General features: G+C 36.5%; 3 protein-coding genes across 3 annotated transcripts; 2 read left to right on the top strand and 1 right to left on the bottom strand.

Moving 5' to 3' along the window:
- Positions 1 to 443: 443 nt before the first annotated feature.
- On the bottom strand, positions 444 to 17,370 carry sdha (succinate dehydrogenase complex, subunit A, flavoprotein (Fp)). The gene is made up of 15 exons (XM_079829671.1): positions 17,244 to 17,370; positions 15,824 to 15,907; positions 15,467 to 15,628; positions 10,841 to 10,984; positions 9,023 to 9,187; positions 8,798 to 8,946; positions 6,647 to 6,771; positions 6,171 to 6,339; positions 5,794 to 5,989; positions 3,987 to 4,158; positions 3,662 to 3,780; positions 3,365 to 3,476; positions 2,598 to 2,728; positions 1,877 to 1,990; positions 444 to 1,027 (listed from the first exon to the last, which is right to left on the bottom strand). Exons 1-15 carry the CDS (start codon positions 17,301 to 17,303, stop codon positions 941 to 943), a joined length of 1,989 nt encoding a protein of 662 aa, XP_079685797.1. The 5' UTR covers positions 17,304 to 17,370; the 3' UTR covers positions 444 to 940.
- Positions 17,371 to 18,336: 966 nt separating this feature from the next.
- Positions 18,337 to 19,949, top strand: LOC307133741 (coiled-coil domain-containing protein 127-like). The gene is made up of 3 exons (XM_079828970.1): positions 18,337 to 18,630; positions 18,989 to 19,125; positions 19,218 to 19,949. Exons 2-3 carry the CDS (start codon positions 19,005 to 19,007, stop codon positions 19,898 to 19,900), a joined length of 804 nt encoding a protein of 267 aa, XP_079685096.1. The 5' UTR covers positions 18,337 to 18,630; positions 18,989 to 19,004; the 3' UTR covers positions 19,901 to 19,949.
- Positions 19,950 to 20,539: 590 nt separating this feature from the next.
- On the top strand, positions 20,540 to 22,874 carry LOC307133742 (coiled-coil domain-containing protein 127-like). Its single transcript, XM_079828971.1, has 3 exons — positions 20,540 to 20,659; positions 22,106 to 22,234; positions 22,301 to 22,874. The coding sequence occupies exons 2-3, from the start codon at positions 22,117 to 22,119 to the stop codon at positions 22,786 to 22,788; spliced, it is 606 nt and encodes a 201-aa protein (XP_079685097.1). The 5' UTR covers positions 20,540 to 20,659; positions 22,106 to 22,116; the 3' UTR covers positions 22,789 to 22,874.
- The last annotated feature ends 318 nt before the right edge of the window (positions 22,875 to 23,192 follow it).

The raw sequence follows: 23,192 nt of genomic DNA, 5'->3' as shown, positions 1-23,192 counted from the left end.
TGTTATGCCTGATCGGTGCATTTGTATTCTTTAAGATTTAATTATAGTAGGTTTGTATAATATTCGGAGTCAGCATTTAACTGTTTTTATTAATTTTGAGGAATACTTCATCTGTTTTTGTGCAACTGAGAAGAGTAAATTTCTGTTCACATTTAGTCTATAACTACAATAACCATCATGTTCACACAGCGCACATAACGCCTCTGCACTCACACCCGATTTTTCTCAACATGGGGACAGAAATGGGAAAAAGTAAATTGTGTTTCTTATTTAAAAGGGTAACTCGGATATTTAGTTGTAAATGTAAAAGTAATGCGTTACTTTACTAGTTACTTGAAAAAGTAATCTGATTACATAACTCTAAAATGTTACCCCAAACACTGTCTTCAAAAAAAAAATTTCTCTCTAGTGAACACCAAAACATTTCAATATCATAGACCAAAAAATTTTCACCCAGATCATCTTTATTGAGTTTAAACAGAACATGCAAGAACTTTACATACAGAGGAGTATTTTTGTATATTTGAGAATGAAAGGCCACCAGGTCAAATACACATGTAACCGGACATTGTATTAGCATCACAAACTGTTAAGTTAGGAGCTTACAACTTAAATCTATTTTCCACAAGGTGCAAGTGCTTCTTGACTGCAATATGAAAAGCATTCAACATTTAAGTATTAAATATTTAATGATTTACTTGCCAGCACGGTGTAGAGCAAATGTGATGGATGCGTTTCAGAGAACATAAAGCAATATTACACAGCTGTTATATTTAACAGGAAGTCTTACAGTAGCTTTTCATTTGCTCTGATATTTCAGCGAATAGTATTAAGATCATATTTAAATGAAGTGTCAAACGCAAGATATTCCTTCACTTGTTTATTGGCTGATTATAAATAAGCAAAAGGGCGGAGTCAGCTTGGATACGCCGGGATATGTTTAATAGGAACGGATTGCAGGGGGAATGGCGGCACAGTCTTCTGCGTTCAGGGAGTTGTCAATCACAGGTCTGTATTCAAGAGTAACCTGAAACACACGTTTGTCCATGTTAGCTCATATGAATGATGTTTTCTTCCTTAATGCAGACTCACAAGACAGATTTAAAGTGCCCCGATTATGCTAGGTTCCTAATTTTCTTTTGGAGGTCTCCTACAATAGGTTTAAAGGCATCAAAGGTCAAAAAAACACTTTCATTTTCTCATGATATACATTGACCATCACCTCATTTTTCAAAGAGTCTGAAAATGGTTTATTCGAAGATTCAGATTGATCAGACGCCCCAGTCTGTTGTTATTGGTCTACTGCTTACAGCATGTGTCGGAAACAAAACACTCATTACCATATCGGAATTTCAGCTCCGGACGGAGGCTTCTTCAGTGCTCGATAGATACACATTGATACGAACAATGCAGTCAGTTTTTCCATATAAATTCAAGCACAAATTCTCATCCTTTTGAAGAGCATGCAAAGTGGATTCACAGCTCTGAAAACAGCATCTTTTCGACCTGATGACAACAGTCTCAGCTACAACTACAGTATTTGAAGGTCAAAATAGACATTGTTTGTTGGCAGCAAATGAAGACTATAGGCTGGCAATATGCAAATTTGTTACATTGTTATGCATGTATGTATCAGGAACTGAGACTGGAATTGCTGACGACTCATTTCAGCAGTTCAAAATCGATTCTCTTTTTAAAAAGACAGCTTTATTTGTCATGGACCTAGATCTTTAAAACTTTGTAGACATTTTACGTTCACATACAACATCTATAATTACACTTTACATTAAAGGTAATATTTAAAAAAAAAAAAAAAAAAGCATAACAGGGGCACTTTAAATGTGTACAAAGGAACAGATTCCATTATATATATTACCTTTCCTGTCTTGGGATCCACGTAGGACAGTGTGTGTTTCCTCCAGTGCTGTTCAAAAGGCTTCTTCACTTGTCCCTGCAGGGGTTTGGCAAAGTCATACTCATCCACACGGTCCTGTAACAAGAACAGGGAATCAGAACCATTAAAAACACAAACATTATCAACATTGCAGTTGTCTTTAAAGGGATAGTTCACCAAAAATGTTTAATGTTTAATTTAAAATCATTTACTCACCCTCAAGTTATTCCAAACCTGTAAGAATTTCTTTCCTCTGCTGAACACAAAAGAAGGTATTTTGAAGAATGTAACAGTTGATTGACCCCATTGACTTCTATAGTATAGAAAAAAAAAATACTATGGAAGTCAATGGAGTCTATCAACTGTTTGGTTACCGACATTCTTCAAAATATCTTATTTTGTGTTCAGCAGAGGAAATACATTTATATAGGTTTTGAACATCTTCAGGGGAGAGTAAATGACAGAATTTTACATTTACCACTATGATTCCTACCACCAAGCTACAAGACCAGGTTACAAATAACTGAAAGCAACCATAGCCCTTGTCAATGCACTATACTACGTTTCCATTTTACAGTAGATAAGATGTCCAAGTTCGACAAAAATATACAAAGCATAAAAATCAGAGAGCTTTACTATGGCTCTGTAAATTATACAAAATAATGTTGTCCTTAGACAAGCATGCAGGTTTTAGAAAGTTGACCTTGAAGTCCTCGCGGGCGTGAGCGCCCCTGCTCTCTTTACGGGCCTCAGCAGAGACGATAGTCTGCACTCCATTCAACATCAGATTCTGCAGCTCCAGAGTTTCCACCAGATCGGTGTTCCACACAATGCCTGACATAAAAGATGGATTTAGTGTACAATGCTATAAGAACCACATACTGCAGATAACACAACCTTTTTGTACAGTAATGAAGATTATCAAATGAACTGTAAAATTCAAATTTTCTAAGTTTCAATTTAGATGAGACTTTCTTGTTAAATGCAGTTTGGGGTAAATTTTTAAATGTTTCTCATGCTCACTAAGACAGTATTTATTTGATCAAAAATAAAAACAATTGTGAGTATTACATTTTCTACATCATTTTCTATTTTAACACAATTTCATGTCATATCAAAGCAGAATTTTCAGCATTTAGTCTTCAGTGTCATGATCCTTCATAGATTATTCTAATATGCCGACTTGCTACTAAAAAAACATTTCTTATTATCAATGTTGTAAACTGCTAAATATGTTTTGTGGAAACCGTGATACTTTTCTTCAGGATTCTTTGATGAATAGAAAGTTCAAATTATCTTTTGTGATATTATAAATGTCTTTAGTGTCACATTTGATCAATTTAATGCATCCTTGGTGAATAAAAGTATTAATTCCACAAATATTAGTGACCCCAAACTTTTGAACTCTGTAATGTTAGTGTTTTTTAATTTCTAATGAATTAAATTTCTCCTGTGCAGGTCTTCTCTGACCTCTGTCAAATGTCTTGATGTCATCCAGTGACTTGTAAACGGAATCCATCTTGTCACAACCCTCCTTCAGCACGTCTCCTGTGCGGAACACGGCAGCATGATTCTGCATGGTCTGAGAAAGAAAAATTATTAAATAATTTAAAATGAGTATTTTATAAATGACAACAGGAGATCATCTGAAATCACAAGATGAGGCATACATTAGGTCTTAACAGTCAAATTCCTTTTTGATCAGTCAAAAAAAAAAAGAACAAGTGTTTCTTTTAGGAACTAAAGAACTGCGGTGAGGTGACGTACCTTCTGCATGTTGAGCCTGATTTCTGAGGTTCTGGTACTGCCGTTAGCAAAACGGACCTTGTCCAGATTGGCAACAGATGCCTCTCCTGCATTGGGTTTCAGAGGGGAAAGCTTCTCTCCTATGTGACAGGATAAAAATAATCACACAATTTTTTAATAATTTGTTTTAAGAAAAAATACATAAATGACTTTATAATGCCTTAAAACTTCATTACACAGTAGTCCTTCATGAAATATTGCTTTTCTAGATTTTGTCTTGAGTCTAATAAAGGGCACTCATTAAGTTAAAGCATTCCTTCACAATTTCTGATTGTTATGAAGCTACCTGGAGTGTCTATCTCAGCAATAGTCAGGGCACAAGCGCGTCCAAACACAACCAGATCCAAAAGTGAGTTGGCGCCCAGGCGGTTGGCACCATGCACTGACGCACAGCCGGCCTCGCCACAGGCGTACAGGCCTGGCACCACCTTATCCTCTCCCTCCTTATAGGTGATGACCTGCGAGGATTACAGAGAGGATATTAGCATTATGTTCTTATGAGTGTACATTGCAAACAGTGACTGTAGCATTTATATTTATATTAATGTAATTCATTTGGGGTCACTCATGTTTTTAAAAAGTCTCCAAGGCAGCATTTATTTGATCAAAAAATACAGTAAAAACAGTAATATTGTAAAATATCATTACAATTTAAATTAGCTTTCTATTTTAATAATGTAAAAATGTAATTTATTCTTGTGATGGTAAAAATTGGATCATTTATTAAGTCTACAGTGTCACATGATCCTTCAGAAATCATTCATATATGCTTATTTGGTGTTGAAAACAATTGTTTTGTGGAAATTGAGATACATTTTTACAAGATTCTTTGATTAATAGAAAGTTGGAAATATAAGTCTTTTGTAGCATTAAACAATTCCAGTTGTGATACAAAATTACACTAATAACTGGTGCCACAACAAACGGTGCAGGACAAGTAACACCATAATTTATTACTTTAAAAAAATGTAATCTGAGGAACACTGTTGATATTTTAAAAATCAACCGCAAAAAAAAACACACCCCTCCCTTTATTGCTCCGCCCCCAAAAATGCACAAACACCCAATGCTTTATCATAGGAGAAGCAAAGCAAAATTGTGAAAAATAAATTGAAGATGAAGGACAAGGAAGAACAAAAAGTGAACATACAGTACACAAGAGTATATACAAGTGAGAGTTGAGTTAAACAATGACACTCAAAATGGTCCTGTTACTTTAGCTAACATTACAACAACAGCATATCTTGGTTCTGTGAAACATGGCATATTGTTACTCGCAATATGGAGCAGAAACAAGGCAACCTCTCCATATCTTTTCAAATATTAACGCAGGTCCTAAAGCTCTTGCCTGATCATGTCCCTTCTTTTTCCAGTGATATTACTCTGACCTTTTCTCTTTTGTAATGTCTCTCAGCCATCTATCTTTCTACAGTCTTTCTTCAAATCTCCCCCATCATGAGTAGACACGCCTCCTACTGCTGATTGGCTACAAGTGTGTTGCGCCGCTTGGTTTCAACAGCGTTTTACAGAAATCGCTTACCTTCACTTCACCCCGCACACGCATAAACATCCAGTTTAAACATTAACATTCACATACTGCCATTGCACTGCACTTTACTTTCCTATTGTTACTGCGTAACAACCTGTAATAAACCTTGCACATTATACTTCTTTATATATACATATATATATATTTATGTTAACCACTTATTTCTAAGTCTACAGTTTATCTCACTTATCATATCCACTTATTTTTTTATATTTTTATATTTTAATTTTTATATTTTTATTTTTATCTTATTTCCTATTTTTATCTTTTACTTGATTTATTTATAATTCTACTTATGTTAATACTTTTTATTCTAATTTTATTCTATTTCTATTTTAATTTCTTGTAACTGTTATTTGCACTGTCCATGGAGCGGACCTGTTTACATTTCACTGCCAGTTGTATATTGTGTATATAACTGTGTATGTGACAAATAAAACTCTTGAATCTTGAATCTTGAATCTACTGCACCTTCCGAGTTTGTTCAAATTCCTAACCTAAGATGAGCAGTAGTCAAAGCAATGGTGAAAAATGGGCAGAATACCTGTCCCTTGTAGTTGGTGGGGATGCCGCCCATGTTGTAGTGGACGGTGGGTAACACTGGGATGGGCTCTTTTGTGACGTCCACTCCTGCAAAGATCATAGCGGTTTCAGAGATGCCGGGCAGGCGAGCGGCCAGCTGCTGGGGTGGAAGATGATGGAGCTGCAGGTGGACGTGGTCTTTATCTGGCCCAACACCTCTGGTGGGAAAATGGTGGAAACTCTTTTTTAGAACGTTAACACCAATTAATTTGTCAATCAATCAGGCATTGTCTGTGCAAGTGAAGGTAAAACAAAACTTACGATTCATTAAATAAGCAGACTATGTTGTGGGCACAAAATAGCAGATTATTATTATAGAAGAAATTAAGTATTTTATACCTTCCTTCTCTGATCTCAATGGTCATGGACCGTGAGACCACATCCCTAGAGGCCAAATCTTTGGCATTGGGCGCATAACGTTCCATGAACCTCTCGCCTTCACTATTGATTAAGATTCCTCCCTCTCCACGGCAACCCTCTGTGATCAGGCAACCGGCTCCATAGATACCTAAGGGGATTACATCATAGGTAATTTTAAAAGGCATCTGGAAGGGCCTGAATATTAATAACACAGATCATCAAGTCTCAACATACAGTGGATGCATGTAAACACAGCAAAGAAATAGTATAACCATGCATGTAATATATAACTGCTAGACAACAGATCGACAAAACGTGACATGCGAGACATAATCATGTTGTAAACTATACTGAGTTGGCAATTTGAGTAAACAGTAACATCACAAGCAGTGGCAAAGATTAAAGATGTGAAAGTACTTTAAAGGACTTTTCCAGCCGTATAAAAAAAAGCTCACCCGTGGGGTGGAACTGAACAAATTCAAGATCCTGGCAGGGCAGACCCGCACGTGTCACCATGGCATTACCGTCTCCTGTGCTAGTGTGGGCTGATGTACAGCTGAAGTATGTGCGGCCATAACCACTGCAGAGAAAACACAATAAATATCTTTAATTGTATGTTGTAAAAACACATGCTAGATTAATAATATGAACAACCTCACTGTTACAGCAAACTTAACCAAAAATAATTATATATATAAAATTATATAAATATTACATATAACTAATATTTTGATTAGGACTGTCAAAATAAAGCTTTCATTTCAATTCATCTGAGAAAAATAACACAGATTAATCCATTCTGTATTGGACTTTGACCCTGAGCTGTAAAATGAAGGAGGGAGACGAGAACGCGCTGCCTGGATCATTGATTGGAACATTTACGTATAAAAACGGCCTGATGGAAGTGTTGATAAAAATATCGTCTAAAAAAGTCGTCTATGTCCTGCAATGTGCACCCCTATCCTACCCAAAAGCGTGTCATATACACACCATAGAGTGCGTTTCATTTGCACGCGTAAACTGCGTAGCGTATACATTCCACGACATTGCACACTCGTACTATTGATACGCATTCTCATGTGATCGTGTTGGTCTGCAAGCAATTTGCATATCACCGGAGTTCGTCAACTCGAAAGTACCACATCAATGAAACGCATCCAGGAGTTAACGTTAATACGGAGGTACAACCTAGCACATCCCACGATACCAACTCTATCAGTCAACGTCATCTTCAAAACACATTGGAGTAAACACTGAAAAGCAAATTTAGCAAATCTGTATGAGACCGACTGAGCAATTCCCTTGCTAAATGGATCACAATGTCCTGCAGACCAGTTACCTTGTATGTACAGTGAAAAAAATCTTCTTCCTGAAGCACTTTTGAATTTATTTCCTCAGCATATTGGTCATATTGTTTATTGTTATGGCCAATATTTGAACAGTGGAAATAATAATAAAAGGAGTTTTGAACTTTAATGTCACTAATGCTAATTATTCATTGATTCATTTGAATTGAAATGTTTAAAATACTTTCACAGCAAAAAATATGTATGCGATTAATTTAGATTAATTAATCAAAGAATATGTAATTAATTAGATTACATTTTTTAATCGATTGACAGCCCTAATTGTATAAATAATACAAATTATAGTTGTCATTAAAATATACATTAAAATCTTTTATTATTCATTTGGTGAACAAACAGAACCAATCAAACTTTAAAGAGTTGGATTCTCAAGCTAAACATGGCCAAAATGTTTAAAAAAAATTAGTTGGATGTATGAAGGAGCATTTCTGTGCCAAATACACTCCTTCAGGATTCAAATAAGTTTTGTAAAGTTATTTTCAAGTATGGCCCTGTATGACATCATAAAGGGCGAAATTCCTTTTATGGGCACTTCTCCCGGATGAGCGCGTGTACATATCAACCAGAGCAAGAGCCAGAGCAAGAGCCCATCAACGAGCTTCGTTTGGGTCACGGGAGTTGTCGACAGCACTGTCGTTTTGTTTTTAGACCATGAAATCAACAATGTCACAAAAGAAGTGTGTTTTTGGTTGCAAGGGAAATGTAACATTGTTCAGCTTCCTAAACAACCCAGCATTAAGGAAACAGTGGATGCAGTTTGTTTTTCCGGAGCAGCAACAGAGTTCTGCAAGTGTGTTTGTTTGTTCCCGGTCATGAGTCGAAAACCGCAGGCAGTGAGTGAAACGGCATCAAGTGTCTGTTTTGTTGGCAATCAGCATGTAAGTGCATATAATGTCAAGAACACGAACGTATAGTGAATCAAAAGTTATCCAGGGACAATGCCATGATGTATTGTGTGTGTGTTTGTGTTCGTGACTCTTTAGCCCCACCCACTGCACGCCTTCACGAGTTTGGCTGTTTTCGGAAAGAATCAGTACAGCGTATCTGTCTTTTATAAATATGATAAAACTAAAGACTCTAGAGAGATATAAAGGATGTAATACTACTCTATAGGTACTCAAGATTACCATGAGATTGGCAGAAATTGTGTGTGTTATGTACCCTTTAATAAATAACCATATATAAATAATACTAAAATAACACTACTGAATGCTTGAGACAGAAAATCATTTCTCTTACCCAGTGGCAATGACTGTGTTCTTCGCTCTGAAACGGTGGATGGATCCGTCCTCCATGCACAGTGCAATGACTCCCTTACACTCTCCATCCTCCATCAGAAGATCCAGGGCAAAATACTCGACAAAGTAACTGGTATCATACCTCAGAGACTAGACACCAACAGACACAATTAGATAGGGCTCAACAGACGTTCCAGTTCAAGCTGACTTTCAGAATCTCACTCACCCGTCCATAGAGTGTGTGAAGAAGGGAGTGACCAGTCCTGTCTGCCACACAGCAGCATCTGTGAGCCTGACCTCCTTTACCAAACTTCAGACTCTGACCTCCGAATGCACGCTGATAGATCTTCCCGTCCTCGGTACGGCTGAATGGCATACCAAAGTTTTCCAGCTGAAAAGCCATAATATCAGCTGATGAGATTGGAGGAAATCACAATCTATAGCAGTCCTAGACTAAGCCGGGTGCACAGGGTGCGATTTTGGCCACGATTTGGCCGTCTGAGACAAATTTTGCAAATCATAAAAGATTCCTCTGATCCTAGGCTAAAATCTGAAGTCTTTGATCGTTAGTTTGACATGTTCACCGGCAGCCGATTAATGACCGTTGCAATCAAATTTTACCTCGGACGAAATTCTGGCAGTGTCAGAAGATTTGGCGCACAATCCTGCGGCAATTGATTGATGATATAAAATGCACTTTCTTGCGTGCATCCGTTTTTAGCGCGCCATGACAATCATACAGTCTGACATTAATGACAACTTAGATCTTACATTGTGACATGGCTTACAGCGGGGATCGTGTTCGTACAGTCTGACAAGAAACAATCATAAAGGACTATTATAAATCGCACAGTGTGCACCCGGCTTTAGAGACAAGGAAACAGGACCGTGCACAGGGGGGTGGCCCGGTGGCTAGAGCCAATGCTCCTCTGTTCTCATCGGCTGAGGTGCCCCTCTTGCCCCCCTTCCCTCCCTCACCCCCAGAGGATTCCCATAAAAACGATCTGTTCCGCTAAAAATCCACTAATTCCGCTAATCTGCTTCCGCTAATGTTTTCCCGCTCCCTCCGCAGCATCATTCACAGTCTGTGGCTGTGTCATATGTTCGGACATATGACCCAGAAGCGATTTGTTTACGAGCAGAGGAAGACGTGCGTGTCTAAGCTGTTGGATTCTACATTGATCGTGCTTTAAGTCTCGGCGTAGTGCTCAAAATGGGGCTTAAGTGTGTATTTCATGGATTCCCGAACGCCGGCGCTACATCATATTCTCGCGCATGCATCGTGGAGGCACACACGGAAGTCGAGAACAAGTTGGATAAAGGTGTTATTTTGATTTTTTTTTTGTGCACAAAAACTATTGTCGTCGCATCGTAAAATTATTGTAGAGCCACTGTGGTGAGATGGACTTTGTAACGACGTTTTAAGTGCCTTTCATGGATCTTGGAAGTGTCAATGTACTGAATGCCAATGGAGGCCTATCTGAAGCCTTTCTCAGCCATCAGCTTTCAACTAAAATATCTTCATTTGTGTTCCGAATATGAACGGACGTCTGACGGGTGTCCAACGACATGAGGGTGAGTAATTAATGACAGAATTTTCATTTTTGGGTGAACGAACCCTTTAAATATGGTGCCTTTTACCCCAATACCATACTTTTACAAATGCTTCCGTTATTGAAAAACTGTTGCTTTAATTACCTTTAATAAAACTGAAAATAATTAAGAAGACCTTTGTCTCAAAATACATTCAATAGTTTTATTGATTCTCATTTGCTACTTAAATCTACAAGATCAAATTAGCACAACCTTTTGGAAGAGTAATTACAACAACATAAATTGAATTAGCACTAAAGCCTAACAATTGTATTTACAATATGATTGTAAAAGGTTTGTTATTCATTCTCTATATTAAGATGACACTCAACCCCCTTATAGTGCCCTTTTTTTGGTTTGGGCCACTGCCCCTCAAAATGTCTGTGCACGACCCTGCCTGAATACTTTCAATGTGGCAATGACAGTGACAGATCATGTGATCATTTCTTACCTCCACCACTGCAGCAGGGGCCTGCTCGGTCATGTAATGGATGGCATCCTGGTCTCCCAGCCAATCAGATCCCTTTACTGTGTCATAAAAGTGCCAACGCCAGTCGTCATCCTCCATGTTTCCTAATGCAGCATTAATCCCACCCTATTTTATATAAAGGGAAAATAAACAATACAAATAAATAAATAAAAAAAGAATCAAATTTAAGCCATTATGATTCAATTAATTGATATTATAAATTAAAAAATAGATTAGCAGTGCATAATTCATAGCCATAGACTGACGATATTAAAGGTGCAGTGTGTAAATGTTAACAGCATCTAGCAGTGAGAGCACACTCTAAAAATGCCAATTAATAAAATGTTGGAAGAGCAAAAAAATATATGTTGAACTAATTTTCTTTCTTGTGCTTAGTTAAGAAGACATATTATATTAAGTCTGCAGAAATATATTTGAAAAACATTCAATTAATTGATATTTTCAAATCCAGTTAACATTTAGAATTGCAAATGTTGACTGGACTAAAAAACGCAAATCCAGTCAATATTTTATAAAAGTAGGCTATTAAGGCCAACACAATATTTTACACACAATATTTTACTATGGAAAATATATTTTAGTTTGTGCTGTTGAAATGTGCTGTTAGAAATATTGGATATTATATATTAAAACAACATTTGTGAAATTAGATGTATTTTTGATGTTTTGTTTATGATGGTAGGCTTATCTGCATTATGATGAGAAGATGGATAACACTTTACACTTCTATATACATATTTAATATAAATATATAATTCATTAACATATGTAGTTAATTTTTTTATTTAATCTGCCTAATTTTAATGAATAAATACGTACAAGAGCTCATTTGACTTCTCGGAATTATCTGTATTGCTCGTTTGACTTCGCGGAAGGATTGTTACACTCTCAAAAAAAAAGGTACAGTGAAGGTACAATTTTGTTCCTTGAAGAACGAAACGTATAACTGTACCTTTAAAAGGTACACAATTGGTCCTTAGGGTACAATTAAACCATTGGCAGGCAAGTTCGGTCCTAGTGAGTCGCTGTCCTGCAGAGTTTGACTCCAACCCAGAAAGACATCTATTGAAGCTCTTATTGAGAATTAACAGAGGTTTAGATATTGTTTTTATTGAAAATATTTGGTCACCATTATAGTGATAAGTGTTTCCTTTAGTTTGGGCAGTTTAAGTCTTAGATTTTTATGCAGATTTGTGGTTATTGTTACAGTTTTAACAAAAAACTAAATCTGTTTAAATCAAAAGAAGCCATAAACAAAAATTGTCCTGAAGAAAAATAATTGGATAAACTCATCACTGACTAAAAATATCAATAAATAATATTCTCCATCAATATTTTCTTGCCATAGATCAGGCATGATTTTTAAATACATTTTAGGGAGAAACAAGTTTAGACACACAGATATCAAGAATCAGCATATGAATCTCAACAATGGTGACATACTTAATGCTGAAATGCATGCTGGCAGCCATGAGTTTTATACTGTGGTGGCCTAGTAGGGTTGGAGCTAAACTCTCCAGGACATCAGCTCTCTAGGACCGAACTTGCCTACCCCTGACTTAGAGGTACAAAAATGTACCCTTAAGGGTACCACCCCAGTGACGGACACTTGTACCTTAAAAGGTACAATTTTGTACTCTTTTTTTTGAGAGTGTACAGATCAAAGGACTTCGCGCAGTTCGCGGGTTTCTTTCACCAGGAGACAGCATATCAGCAGCATAATGTGTTGATAAAAGCGTAAACTATATTTAATGATATTTGTGTGGATATTTAACGTTAGAAGTGTTTTGTAAGTTATATATCCAAGGGAAATGGGGATATTTAAGTGATGTCTATGTCAAGTTCACTCGTCACCGAATAAATGCTCATATAAAACTAATGACAACGTTAATTATTTTATGTAAAAATGTACAAAGTTGAACATATTCGATGTTTTAGTATTTATCAGCGTTTTATGAGGTAACGTTAACGATATGTCCCATGTCAATGAGAGCGAACGTTATTTAAGCCGCGTTTCCATCAGCAGCCGCGCGCAGTCCTACATCACCGGACTAATTTTCCTAATCTTCCCGGTACTTTAGACCGCAGTGGAAACGCAGACAGTAGCAGGTCTGGGGGGGAAAAGTTCCTGTAAAAAAAGTTACTGGTACAAATTGTTCCGGGTAATTTCGGTGAAAAAACGCGGCTCAAGTCTCACCACCGAAAGTTCCCTAACTTTGAAAAAGTACTACCTCGGGAGCAGGGCCGTTCGGAGGGGGAAATATTTACCAGGAACTTAATTTAGACCCTGGTTCCTGTGGTCGAAACACACAGAGTGTTCCTAGTTCCTGGGGAAAGTTACTGCGGTGGAAACGCGGCTTTACGTTACGTTAACAAAGACCACGTTTAAGTAATACAACTTATGTTAGTGTTAAAAAACTGTAATACTATAATGTATTTTAGTCTTAATCTCAGCATGTTGTGTGCTATTAATTCTTCTTAAAGGGATCCCATGGCGTTAAGACTTGTATTATTTACTTTTCACTTTAGATATAACCAACTGTGTTTATGTAAACCTTGCCTGTATTTGACAGTATTAGCATGAATGATAACTTTGTCCAGTAAACATACTGTACTTTTTAATTGACCTGACAACAGTACATTATTAATAAACATTTAGAATACAGAATTTCTCCCCCAGGGGATTCCGACTCCACCCGACCCCCACCATCCCAGCCAACAGAGCCATGTGGGGCCCAAATGGGTTTGACCTGGGCTATCTAACTGGGACCCAGCCAGTTTTGCACCCAGTTTCCATGTAGGCCCCACATGGATTTGCCCAGATGAAATGAACACTGCTTAGTGTGCACACTACAGGCTGTTTAAAGTAACACTTAATCAGTGTTGGAGGTAATGAGATAATTAAGTGATTGAATAATGGTTTTGCATTAGTGAAGAACACCTGCTGTTAACAAGCATAATCACTGAAGGAAAGAGAAACACAAGAACTACTTCCAGCCACAGCCTTGGATGAAATCAACTGAAGATAAAATACATTACATCTCTCAAGATCTGATTAAACAACTCCACAAACAACATTAGCTTCACTTATTACTAACCAGACTGACTTTATTTCTGTCAGACATCTACAGAAGTTCGTATTAAGAATTAAGAAGAGACTTAGATGTTGATTACTTATTTGAAAGTAATAGTTTGATTTGATGTTACCATTGTGGCGATCAGTGTCTGCTTTAGTCCGGCTCTTGACTTTTTAACATTAGTTTTTCTCTTGACAGCTGTGTCTGTTTGTTATGGCGAGAACAGCAAGAGAAAATATAATCAGATGCTGTAAGCTGATTGATGATAAAAATATAGTCATCATATATTGGCTTAACTCATTGATATTATGTGGGAGGTTTATATGGGTAGTATGTTATTAATTCTGTTTTATTGTTATGATTCTACATTTTGTAACTAGTTCCACAGCAATTTCTAGTAATGATTAAAACAAATTTAAAAATGACGAAACCCCTAATTAAAACGTTTTAGTTGAATTAATTATGAAACAATTTGAATAAACGTACATTTTAATGTTGAAGTCAAGTTTAAGCCAACTAAAAAATATTAATTCAACTAACTTTAAAACTAATTGAGTAAACATACATTTTAATGTTGAAGTCAAGTTTGAGGCAATTAAAAATAATTAATTCAAGTAATTTTGAAACTAATTGAGTAAACGTACATTTTAATGTTGAAGTCAAGTTTGAGCCAATTAAAAATAATTAATTCAAGTAATTTTAAAACTAATTGAGTAAACGTACATTTTAAAGTTTAAGTCAAGTTTGAGCCAATTAAAAAATATTAATTCAGGTAACAATTTGTGGCATGAAATTGAGTGAACGTAAAAATTCTGTGGAACTAGTTACTAAATAATAATTAGTTGAAAAAGCACTTGAAATTTTTTACAGTGCAGAGAGTGACTAGCGCTCTGTTGAGAAGTTTGTCCGTTTAGGGCTACTGTAGAAACATGACGGAGCAAAATGGCGATTTCACTCTAAGGAGACCCGTGGTGTATGAAGATTGAAATTGCTCATTCTAGGGTAATAAAAACATAACTGTTCATTATGTAAGGTGAAACACACATACACCCCTGAAAACATAGTTATGTGTATTATACTGCATTTCTGTCAATAGCTCCTCATAAATAATACACACTGCACCTTTAATTTTGTACTAGAACACACGTATTATTCTTTTGTTTTTCAAAGTGGAGTAAGAATATCAAAGGTGTAGTTTCAAAGGTTGAGCTGCCTTGTGAACTTTAGACTTCTTGAACTGAAAATAACTGCACAGCTCTCAAAGGTTCTCAAGAACTGATTCTCATTCAATCTCTGCCTGAGCAATCCATAATTCTGATGCAGTAGTGTCTTAATTTTACTCCTTGCCCTTTCCTAAATTAAATATCAGCACACAATTAAACCCTGATTTGTAAAAACTAGTATATATCCAGAGGACAGATTGTTATGCTGTTTGAGTATATGAGTGGGTATAAGGGGCAGATTGTTTAGTAACTAAATGATAATGAGAAACACAAGAAAATCTCCAAACCTGTGCGGCCACTGTGTGTGAGCGGGTGGGGAAAAGTTTGGTGACACAGGCTGTGTTAAACCCGGCCTCCGACAGACCGAAAGCCGCACGCAGCCCTGCGCCACCGGCTCCCACCACGACAGCATCAAACTCATGGTCTACAACTGGATACTGAGTGGATATCTGAGGGGACAAATACCAAAAAACACATTGATCACACAAGGCCACTCGCCTATGACATCTAGTTTTGCTTCTTTAATGTGACGACTGAAACTAGATTTCAACAGGACATTAACAGCCTGCAATGGTAGTGCATATAATTGTCAATGCCAAATGAAAGCTAATGAAACCAAACAAGGAAGCAGCATAAATACTTACTCCATCGGAGACTTTTGCATCTCCCTTTTTTCCGTAGATGGAGAAATGCAACTTGCGGTTGCTCGCCTGGCACACTGCTGGCAGCTGGACAGAACAACAACAATTATTTTTAATAGTTAAAAACCTAAGCAAAATCATATCTATTTTATCTATGTTTGTAGATTTCAGTGCTTTACCCTTATACATTCTTGAGTATATATTGAATTTATTGATTTATTAATTTTTTTTTCTTTCCCCATCCTGTATGTATAATATGATTATTAATAAATCGTAAATAAAAAATAACAGACAAATGTGCTTCATTCTTAGTTAAAGCCACAATATGTCATTTTTCGCCGCTAGAGATCACTTATTCAAAACAAAGGCGTAGCTTGATGATGCCTTGATTCCGGAGCTTTTATTATGCCGCAGACGACCGCTTCCGCTCATGCGTATGTGGAGTAACGCAACACTGTTTTATCATATTAGATACATTTGCATATTTGGTGTTTCCATGGCTTCTACTAAATAAAACCAGAAATTGAGCATAACTCGGGTATGATGTCATTGATGTGTCCTTTTAGAAAAATTTGGGATAATGTAAAAACACAAGTCAACAAAAATATATAACATTATTCTTGTGCTTTTTGTTGTTGTTGATATTTTAATAACAAAATATTACATATTGTGTCTTTAGTTAACAAAACATCACTGCAATACAACACAGTGTGTTCAAATGTATGCTGGTCGTTACTGGTGACATAACAGTGTGAATGTACGATGTATGGTTATTATGATTTAATTGATATAAATATAGGTTGAGCAGTTATAATGGAGACTGATAACCCATTTGCTGTGCTTGTGTACGTTTATTATCAGTAGGACACATATTGCCATAACACATCTACAAACCTTTAACAGGTGACTGTAGCTGTCAGTTATCTCTGTAAACACTAGCCACAATTCTTAATTCAACTTTCATAGCAGTCTGTTTTTATTTTCATATAAGAAATTACATTAAAATAATGCATCCAAACATTTCAAATGTAACCACCTATAATAATGACATGAGCTTTCAGTATCACATGGCTAATGCTAATGCTGCCAGCTTGACCTTCAATACATCCCTGATTACAAAACATCTCAACTTTACTTCTAAGAAATTACACATTACGTTAGGTTTAAAACCCTCAAGCATTATTGCAAAAATGGCAAGCTCCATAAATAAAACTGTATAACATAATGTGTACACTTATGTAAACAAAGACAGTGATACGTAACAGTGTTACTTAACACAGCAGATGATGGTTACAAAACCAACACATAAAAGACTGCAATAGAGATTATAGCGCCATCTCAGTATAAAACAATTCAACTCTCGGCATGCAATGACCAAATGCCATTACAAAAGAAAATATGCCCAAGATCTGAGAGGACTTACAGCTTTAGATGACACAATCTTTCTCCCGAGGACACGAGAGGCAGCGCACACTGCAGCCATGTTGCTCGATTCTGGCTCAAACCATAGACTGGCAAGCGCCTGTGTGTGGAGCTCGTGAGCGCTTTTGTGATGTAAGCGGTAAGGATGGGAAGTCCGACTCATTTCCACGACTCGGTTCTTTCAAACAGTTAAAACGACTCGGTGAGTCGTTTCCCTGACTTCACGTACAGCAGTGTACAATATATTTATTATAAAATAAATAAATATATAAAAAAGGTTTGTAGGTCCATTTGTTGTAGCACATCAGCCAAGTCCTCACTTAATGCTGTTACTTTCAGTTCACTGATCGTTCGGAGCTTATTCAGTCATTGGTTCGGTCTGCTTTGTGAATGACTCTTTCTTGAACTGGAATCGGGTCCTCCCTCGAAATCAAGCCTCTATCAACTGTTATACTGTTATATATAGTACACACAAACTATTAATTTAAAATAAGTATAATTGCTTTCTATATAGTGAATAATAAACTGATAAGTAATAATAATAAACAAATTATTTAACATAATTATTTCGTTCTTTTTATAACTAAAAAACTAAAATTGAACAATTACCACTTAATTTAAAACGTGATTACAGTAAAAATGGTTGTGTATACATGCAGAGTAAGTGCAAAGGCTCAATCACTCAACTGAGCCCAATTTTAGGTTTTTCTGCGTCAAGCTATTTTATGGCTCACTTTGTTCATCATTTAACAAGAAAGCTGCTAAAAGCGCTGTGTTAATTAAAAAATATATTTTCATTATAAAAGTTGCCTCGTGGTTTCCCGAACATGACTTGTTTTTTCTTTATTTTTTCATGTTATTTATTTCTATTTCTTAATTTATTATAGGTTTATTTTTTTATTGCGTTAGATGTTTTGTGAATATTTTTTTAGTAGACTCTCTGTTTACTGTATCTTATGTGATAATGTGCCTTATTGCCTTGCTCTACCTCGAGTTTCTTATACTGTCTGAAGTATTCTTCTGTGATAATACTGTATGTATCTCATGTGAACTGGTTGAAAAGATCCTATTCAAATGAACGATTCGGTTCTAATGATTCACGAATCGGATATCGCTTCAGTAAGGACCGTACCAATAATTGTCTACGGTGGGGGGGATTTGTTGTTTAGCGTAATGCATAAAACTAGCACAAACATGTATTTAAACTGGGTGGAGTTATTTACTGTAAATTCCGCTGTATATAATATAGCCTTCACACTTTAAAGAAGCAATATTTTTGTCCAATGAACATTGGCGCAGGTGTTAGCTTTAGTCATGGAAGGGACTATTTGAATCTATTTGAGAACGGGGGTCAACTTCAAGTGCTTTGGATACTTACTTACTACAAGGTAACGTGGATATTTTATGTAGTATTGTATTGCCGGCATGTATTGTGCTTTCATGATTAATGGGAAATTTTCTTAGTTAAATATAATTAGCCAAATCGCGTATGCATGTCGTGGAAACAGGAAGTGTCATATTTCAAGTAGGATAATGTCTCGAGCTGCTCAAATTTCTAGTTATGAATTAAATGGGAATGCTACATCAGTTTCATTATGTTTGCATAAGGACAATAATGCATCATTATACAGTAAAAATGGGCATTTGGTTTACAGTATTTGTAGTAGCATTTCCCTTTTTATAGCTATCATATTGGTCATATGTTTGAATCATTTTTATATATAGAAATATGTATTTATTTTTCAGCTGAGCTGTAGTCCACATGAACAACCTGAATGACCCTCAGGACTGGAATATAAGGCCAGAGAGGCAGGGGAATGGTGGTGACAGCAGTAAGTGGAACTATGCCCTCCTGGTGCCCATGCTGGGGCTCGCTGCCTTTCGTAAGTACCACACCACAATATTGCCCTAGCGCGTATGTTCTATTTAAGTGTACTTACATTTTTATTTTTATCCCATGGGGATGGATTCCTAGGATGGATTTGGTCCAAGGAGTCTCAAAAGGAAATCGAGGAGGCCAAGGTCAAGTATGAAAAGATCGTAAAGACAATCCAGAAGGACCTGGATGTGAAGTACCGAGAGGTGCTCTCTGAAAACCGCAGAGAAACAGTTAAGCTCGAGCTTGATCTAGAGAAAGAAAAGCAGCGGGCACATGGCTACCGTCAAGCCCTGGCATCCCAGAGTCAGCAGCTCGAGGAGGAACGTCGAGGCATGAGGTTGGAACGTGAAGCTCTAGAAAACGATAGATCCAGATTGCGTCACGGAGGACCGGGTGGCGCCCTCTTCCATGAGGCTTTGCAAAAGGAAAAGGAGCGAGAGATGAGAGCTTCACTGGCTCTGAAGGAAGTAGAATACAGACTGGTGGAAAGACAAAGGGCCTTTTGCAGCATTTTGGTGCCTCGTGCGAGGAGGGTGGAGATGGAGAAGGACCTTCTGGTTCGTACGGCAAAAGAGCCCCTTCTTGCACATCTGGAGATGGAGGACGGCCTCAGGGATGTTTTTAAGAATGATCGCAGTTGTGCCGAGTATCTCAACACTGACGAGCGCAGGAATGGAAGTCTCATGTGGCTGTATCTCAGATACTGGCAGCTGCAGGTCACTCTTCAAACACATCAGAGAGCTGAGGCTGCTATACTCGGGATGCAGACAAAAAAGTGACATTGGTAGAACAGAAATTAATCTATATTATCAATAAATGTATGTATTTTAAAAGACGTCAATTCTAATAAAGTGAATGAGATTCAATTTTGTTATATTCTTTTCTTAGTGGGAAGAGCAATTTAAAAGTTTACATACAGTGAGACTAAATACCATATGCACAGTAAAATATCTCATTTTTATTGTTGTAAAATAGGTTTTTAGGACTCTTGAGTTGCAAGTGGTCAGTTTTTATGAATACTTACTTACAAAACTCACCCATGACCTCATCCATCTGACCTCAAATTTGACATTGTTGACATGATGATGCCAGAAAGACAACACGATGAAACCTTTAACATAATGATACTAAAAAGAGAGCATCATTCAGTACAAATTTGTTAACAGATTTGATTTACTCAAAAAGGTGCCACTTGATTAAAAGAAACATAAAACTCCTCACTAAATTAAAAGCAATGCATTGTAAAACATCTTTTGCAAATAAAATAGGGTAAATCAGGCCAGCTGTATTCCCAAAAGGGGTGGGAATTTAAATAACCTTTGCATTTACAGAATCAGTTTAACTAGTGCTTTGCAAATAAAATAGAGCAAATCAGGTCAGCTGATTTTTCAAAGGGGGTGAGAATTTAAATATGCTTTGCATTTACAGAACCAGCTTAACCAGTGCTGAATAAAGGGTTGAGGGTTGGTTGCCAAGAAAAGATTCATGAGGAATAACAGCATTGTGCCCTTCAGTTCATTCTGATACTCAAAGAGAAGGTAAGTTAAGCATTCATACTTTATTATATGAAGGCCAAAAATAATTTAGATGCAAGATTAAAAAAAAAGAAAGATAGAAGATATAAAGCTACCACAAGGAACAAGTTGCAAGAATTTGCTTTCAATTATTTTAGCCTTATACAAACAAAAGCATTGAGATTTTTGTTTAGTGATTCGTTTTCTTTTGCAATGTGTGACCTGATCTGCCACATGAACAGTCATTGTGTTACTTTCTGTGCTAAAATAATTGTACTTCATTAATATCTATTAACTACTGATAGTTAATACCAGTTATATACAATAATATCTAAAATTATTAAATGGCTGATATCAAAACAATTATTATATGTCAATAAGATTTGATATAATGAACTAAACAAGCAGTTTAGTTTAAGAGTCAATGGCAAGAGCTTATTTATTGGTCTATTGATATCAATTATGTTTAACAGTTAACAAATAAATACTCTGTTCAGTATTTACATTGTCAATTAATGTAGCTTTTCTACAACGAAAAAACAGGAAAACACATTGTCCAATTTACTTAATCATATTATTTGCGATCTATGCAACATAATTGTGTTTCTCTTCTAAACATGATTTCTTAGCTTTCGATTAATGTAATTCTATAAAATTTGCAATCTACTAGATTCAATTATTTGGGGGGGAATGAGAACCAATTAAGTACTCGAAAATGATTTTTGCTGAAACTGTTTCCAGCATGTTTTGCTTGGGACTTGACGACTAGAGTAAAATTGTTGAAATTAAGTGTTATTTTATGTTTTTGGGCAAAATGAGAAAAGTGGGAGACTTAATATTGTTTATTAGTGTTTAATGTTTAATTATGTTGGAATTATTATAACCATTCAAATTACACTGGGTTTCCATAGTGGAGAAGTGCGGAGAAATTGCTTAGGGTGTGGGCTGATTCAGCACTTGGCATGTTCATTATGTGCTATTGCTGGCTAATAGAATGGTAGCTAGTTAGTACAGCGTTATAGATCTGTCAAGTGACAACAAAAATATACAAAATTAAAATAAACTTAAGTTTAGTAATTTGATTAAAGAGGCAGGGTCTCAAGCCCCCCTGTGCACATCACTGTTGTTAAGGAGTCATATTAAAATTATTGTGAGACTACTCAATTTGGTTACTTAAAAATACTTGATTATATGATGTTGAAATGATGTGAACAAATTGTATGATTACGGTAACTTAATTGATTCATGTGGAACTGATGTACATAATTAAATCATAAATCCAACACACCTTTTTTTTCAGTGTATTAATGTAACTTACTGCTTTAATTTCTTTAGTTAATCTACAAATTAATTATTGTTATTTAATTAAAAGGTATTTATTCTATCTATTGTTCTATATTTAATCTATCGGCTGTATATGCCTATGCTTTGAATTCCTTGCAAGGTAATATTTGATGTTGTATTTTTCAGCTGCAGTAAATATGAACAACCTGAATGACCCTCAGGACTGGAATATAAGGCCAGGGAGTCAGGGGGATGGTGGTGACAGCAGGTGGAACTATGCCCTCCTGGTGCCCATGCTGGGGCTCGCTGCCTTTCGTAAGTACCACGCCACACTATTGCCCTATTAATTGCACTTAATTTATATGTTCTTTGCTCTCTTAGGATGGATTTGGTCCAAGCGCTTTCAAAAGGAAATGGCTTCACAGAGTCAGAAACATGAGGAAGAACGTCATCACATTAAGTTGGAATGTGAAGCTCTAAGAAACAAAATATTGAGGTTTCACGAGGCCCGGGAAAAGGGAAAAGAGCAAGAGCAAGGGGCTTTAAAGGCTCTAGATGAAGTACAAGAAAGGCTGGAGCAAAGACAGGATGTCTTTTGCAGTCTTTTTATACCTCGTTCGAAGAGGGAGAGGATGGAGAAGAACCTATTGGCTGCAGCCAAACAGCCACTTCTTGCACATCTGGGGATGGAGAACGATCTCAGGGATATTTTTAAGAATGATCGCAGTTGTGCCGAGTATCTCAACGAAGATCTAAAGAAGAATGGATGTCTCATGTGGCTGTATCTCAGATACTGGAAAGTGCAGCTCACTCTTCAACAACACCAGAGAGCTGAAGCTGCTATACTTGACAAGCAGACAAAAAAGTAACATTGTTAGAACAGAAATGAATCTATCAATAAAATTATGTATTTTAAAAGACATAATTGCTAATAAAGTTAACGAGATTCAATTGTATATTCTATTCTTTTCTTGGGAAGAGCAATTTAAGTGTGTACATGTGAGTGTAAATAATGTACCCTACAGTAAATGTACCCAACTATTTTTTATTGTCATAAACGTTTTTAGGACCCGTGAGGTGCATGTGGTCAGTTTTTGAATATTTAACTTCATAAACTCCATACGTCAGACTAATCCATGATCTGACCTAAATTCTGACACTGTTGCCCTGTTGATGCCAGAAATTCAGAATCAGTCAATATCAGTGTGACATTTTCCTGCATGGTGTGGATGGAAAACCTTATATTTTACATTCCAACATTGACTCAGTTCTG

Source organism: Gobio gobio, assembly GCF_949357685.1.
Source record: "Gobio gobio genome assembly, chromosome: 11".
Lineage (NCBI taxonomy): Eukaryota > Metazoa > Chordata > Actinopteri > Cypriniformes > Gobionidae > Gobio > Gobio gobio.
Note: the sequence above shows the minus strand (reverse complement) of the source record. Positions and strands in the feature narration are given on the sequence as shown.

Excerpts from the sequence above, each read along its gene's own strand:
- sdha (XM_079829671.1), bottom strand. The coding sequence starts at position 17,303 with ATGGCTGCAGTGTGCGCTGCCTCTCGTGTCCTCGGGAGAAAGATTGTG. Across the intron at positions 15,908-17,243 it reads AGATTGTGTCATCTAAAGCT|CTGCCAGCAGTGTGCCAGGC; the intron begins GTAAGTCCTCTC and ends TGTTCTGTCCAG. Across the intron at positions 3,477-3,661 it reads TCAGGCTCAACATGCAGAAG|ACCATGCAGAATCATGCTGC; the intron begins GTACGTCACCTC and ends TTTCTTTCTCAG.
- LOC307133741 (XM_079828970.1), top strand. The coding sequence starts at position 19,005 with ATGAACAACCTGAATGACCCTCAGGACTGGAATATAAGGCCAGAGAGG. Across the intron at positions 19,126-19,217 it reads GCTGGGGCTCGCTGCCTTTC|GATGGATTTGGTCCAAGGAG; the intron begins GTAAGTACCACA and ends ATGGATTCCTAG.
- LOC307133742 (XM_079828971.1), top strand. The coding sequence starts at position 22,117 with ATGAACAACCTGAATGACCCTCAGGACTGGAATATAAGGCCAGGGAGT. Across the intron at positions 22,235-22,300 it reads GCTGGGGCTCGCTGCCTTTC|GATGGATTTGGTCCAAGCGC; the intron begins GTAAGTACCACG and ends TTGCTCTCTTAG.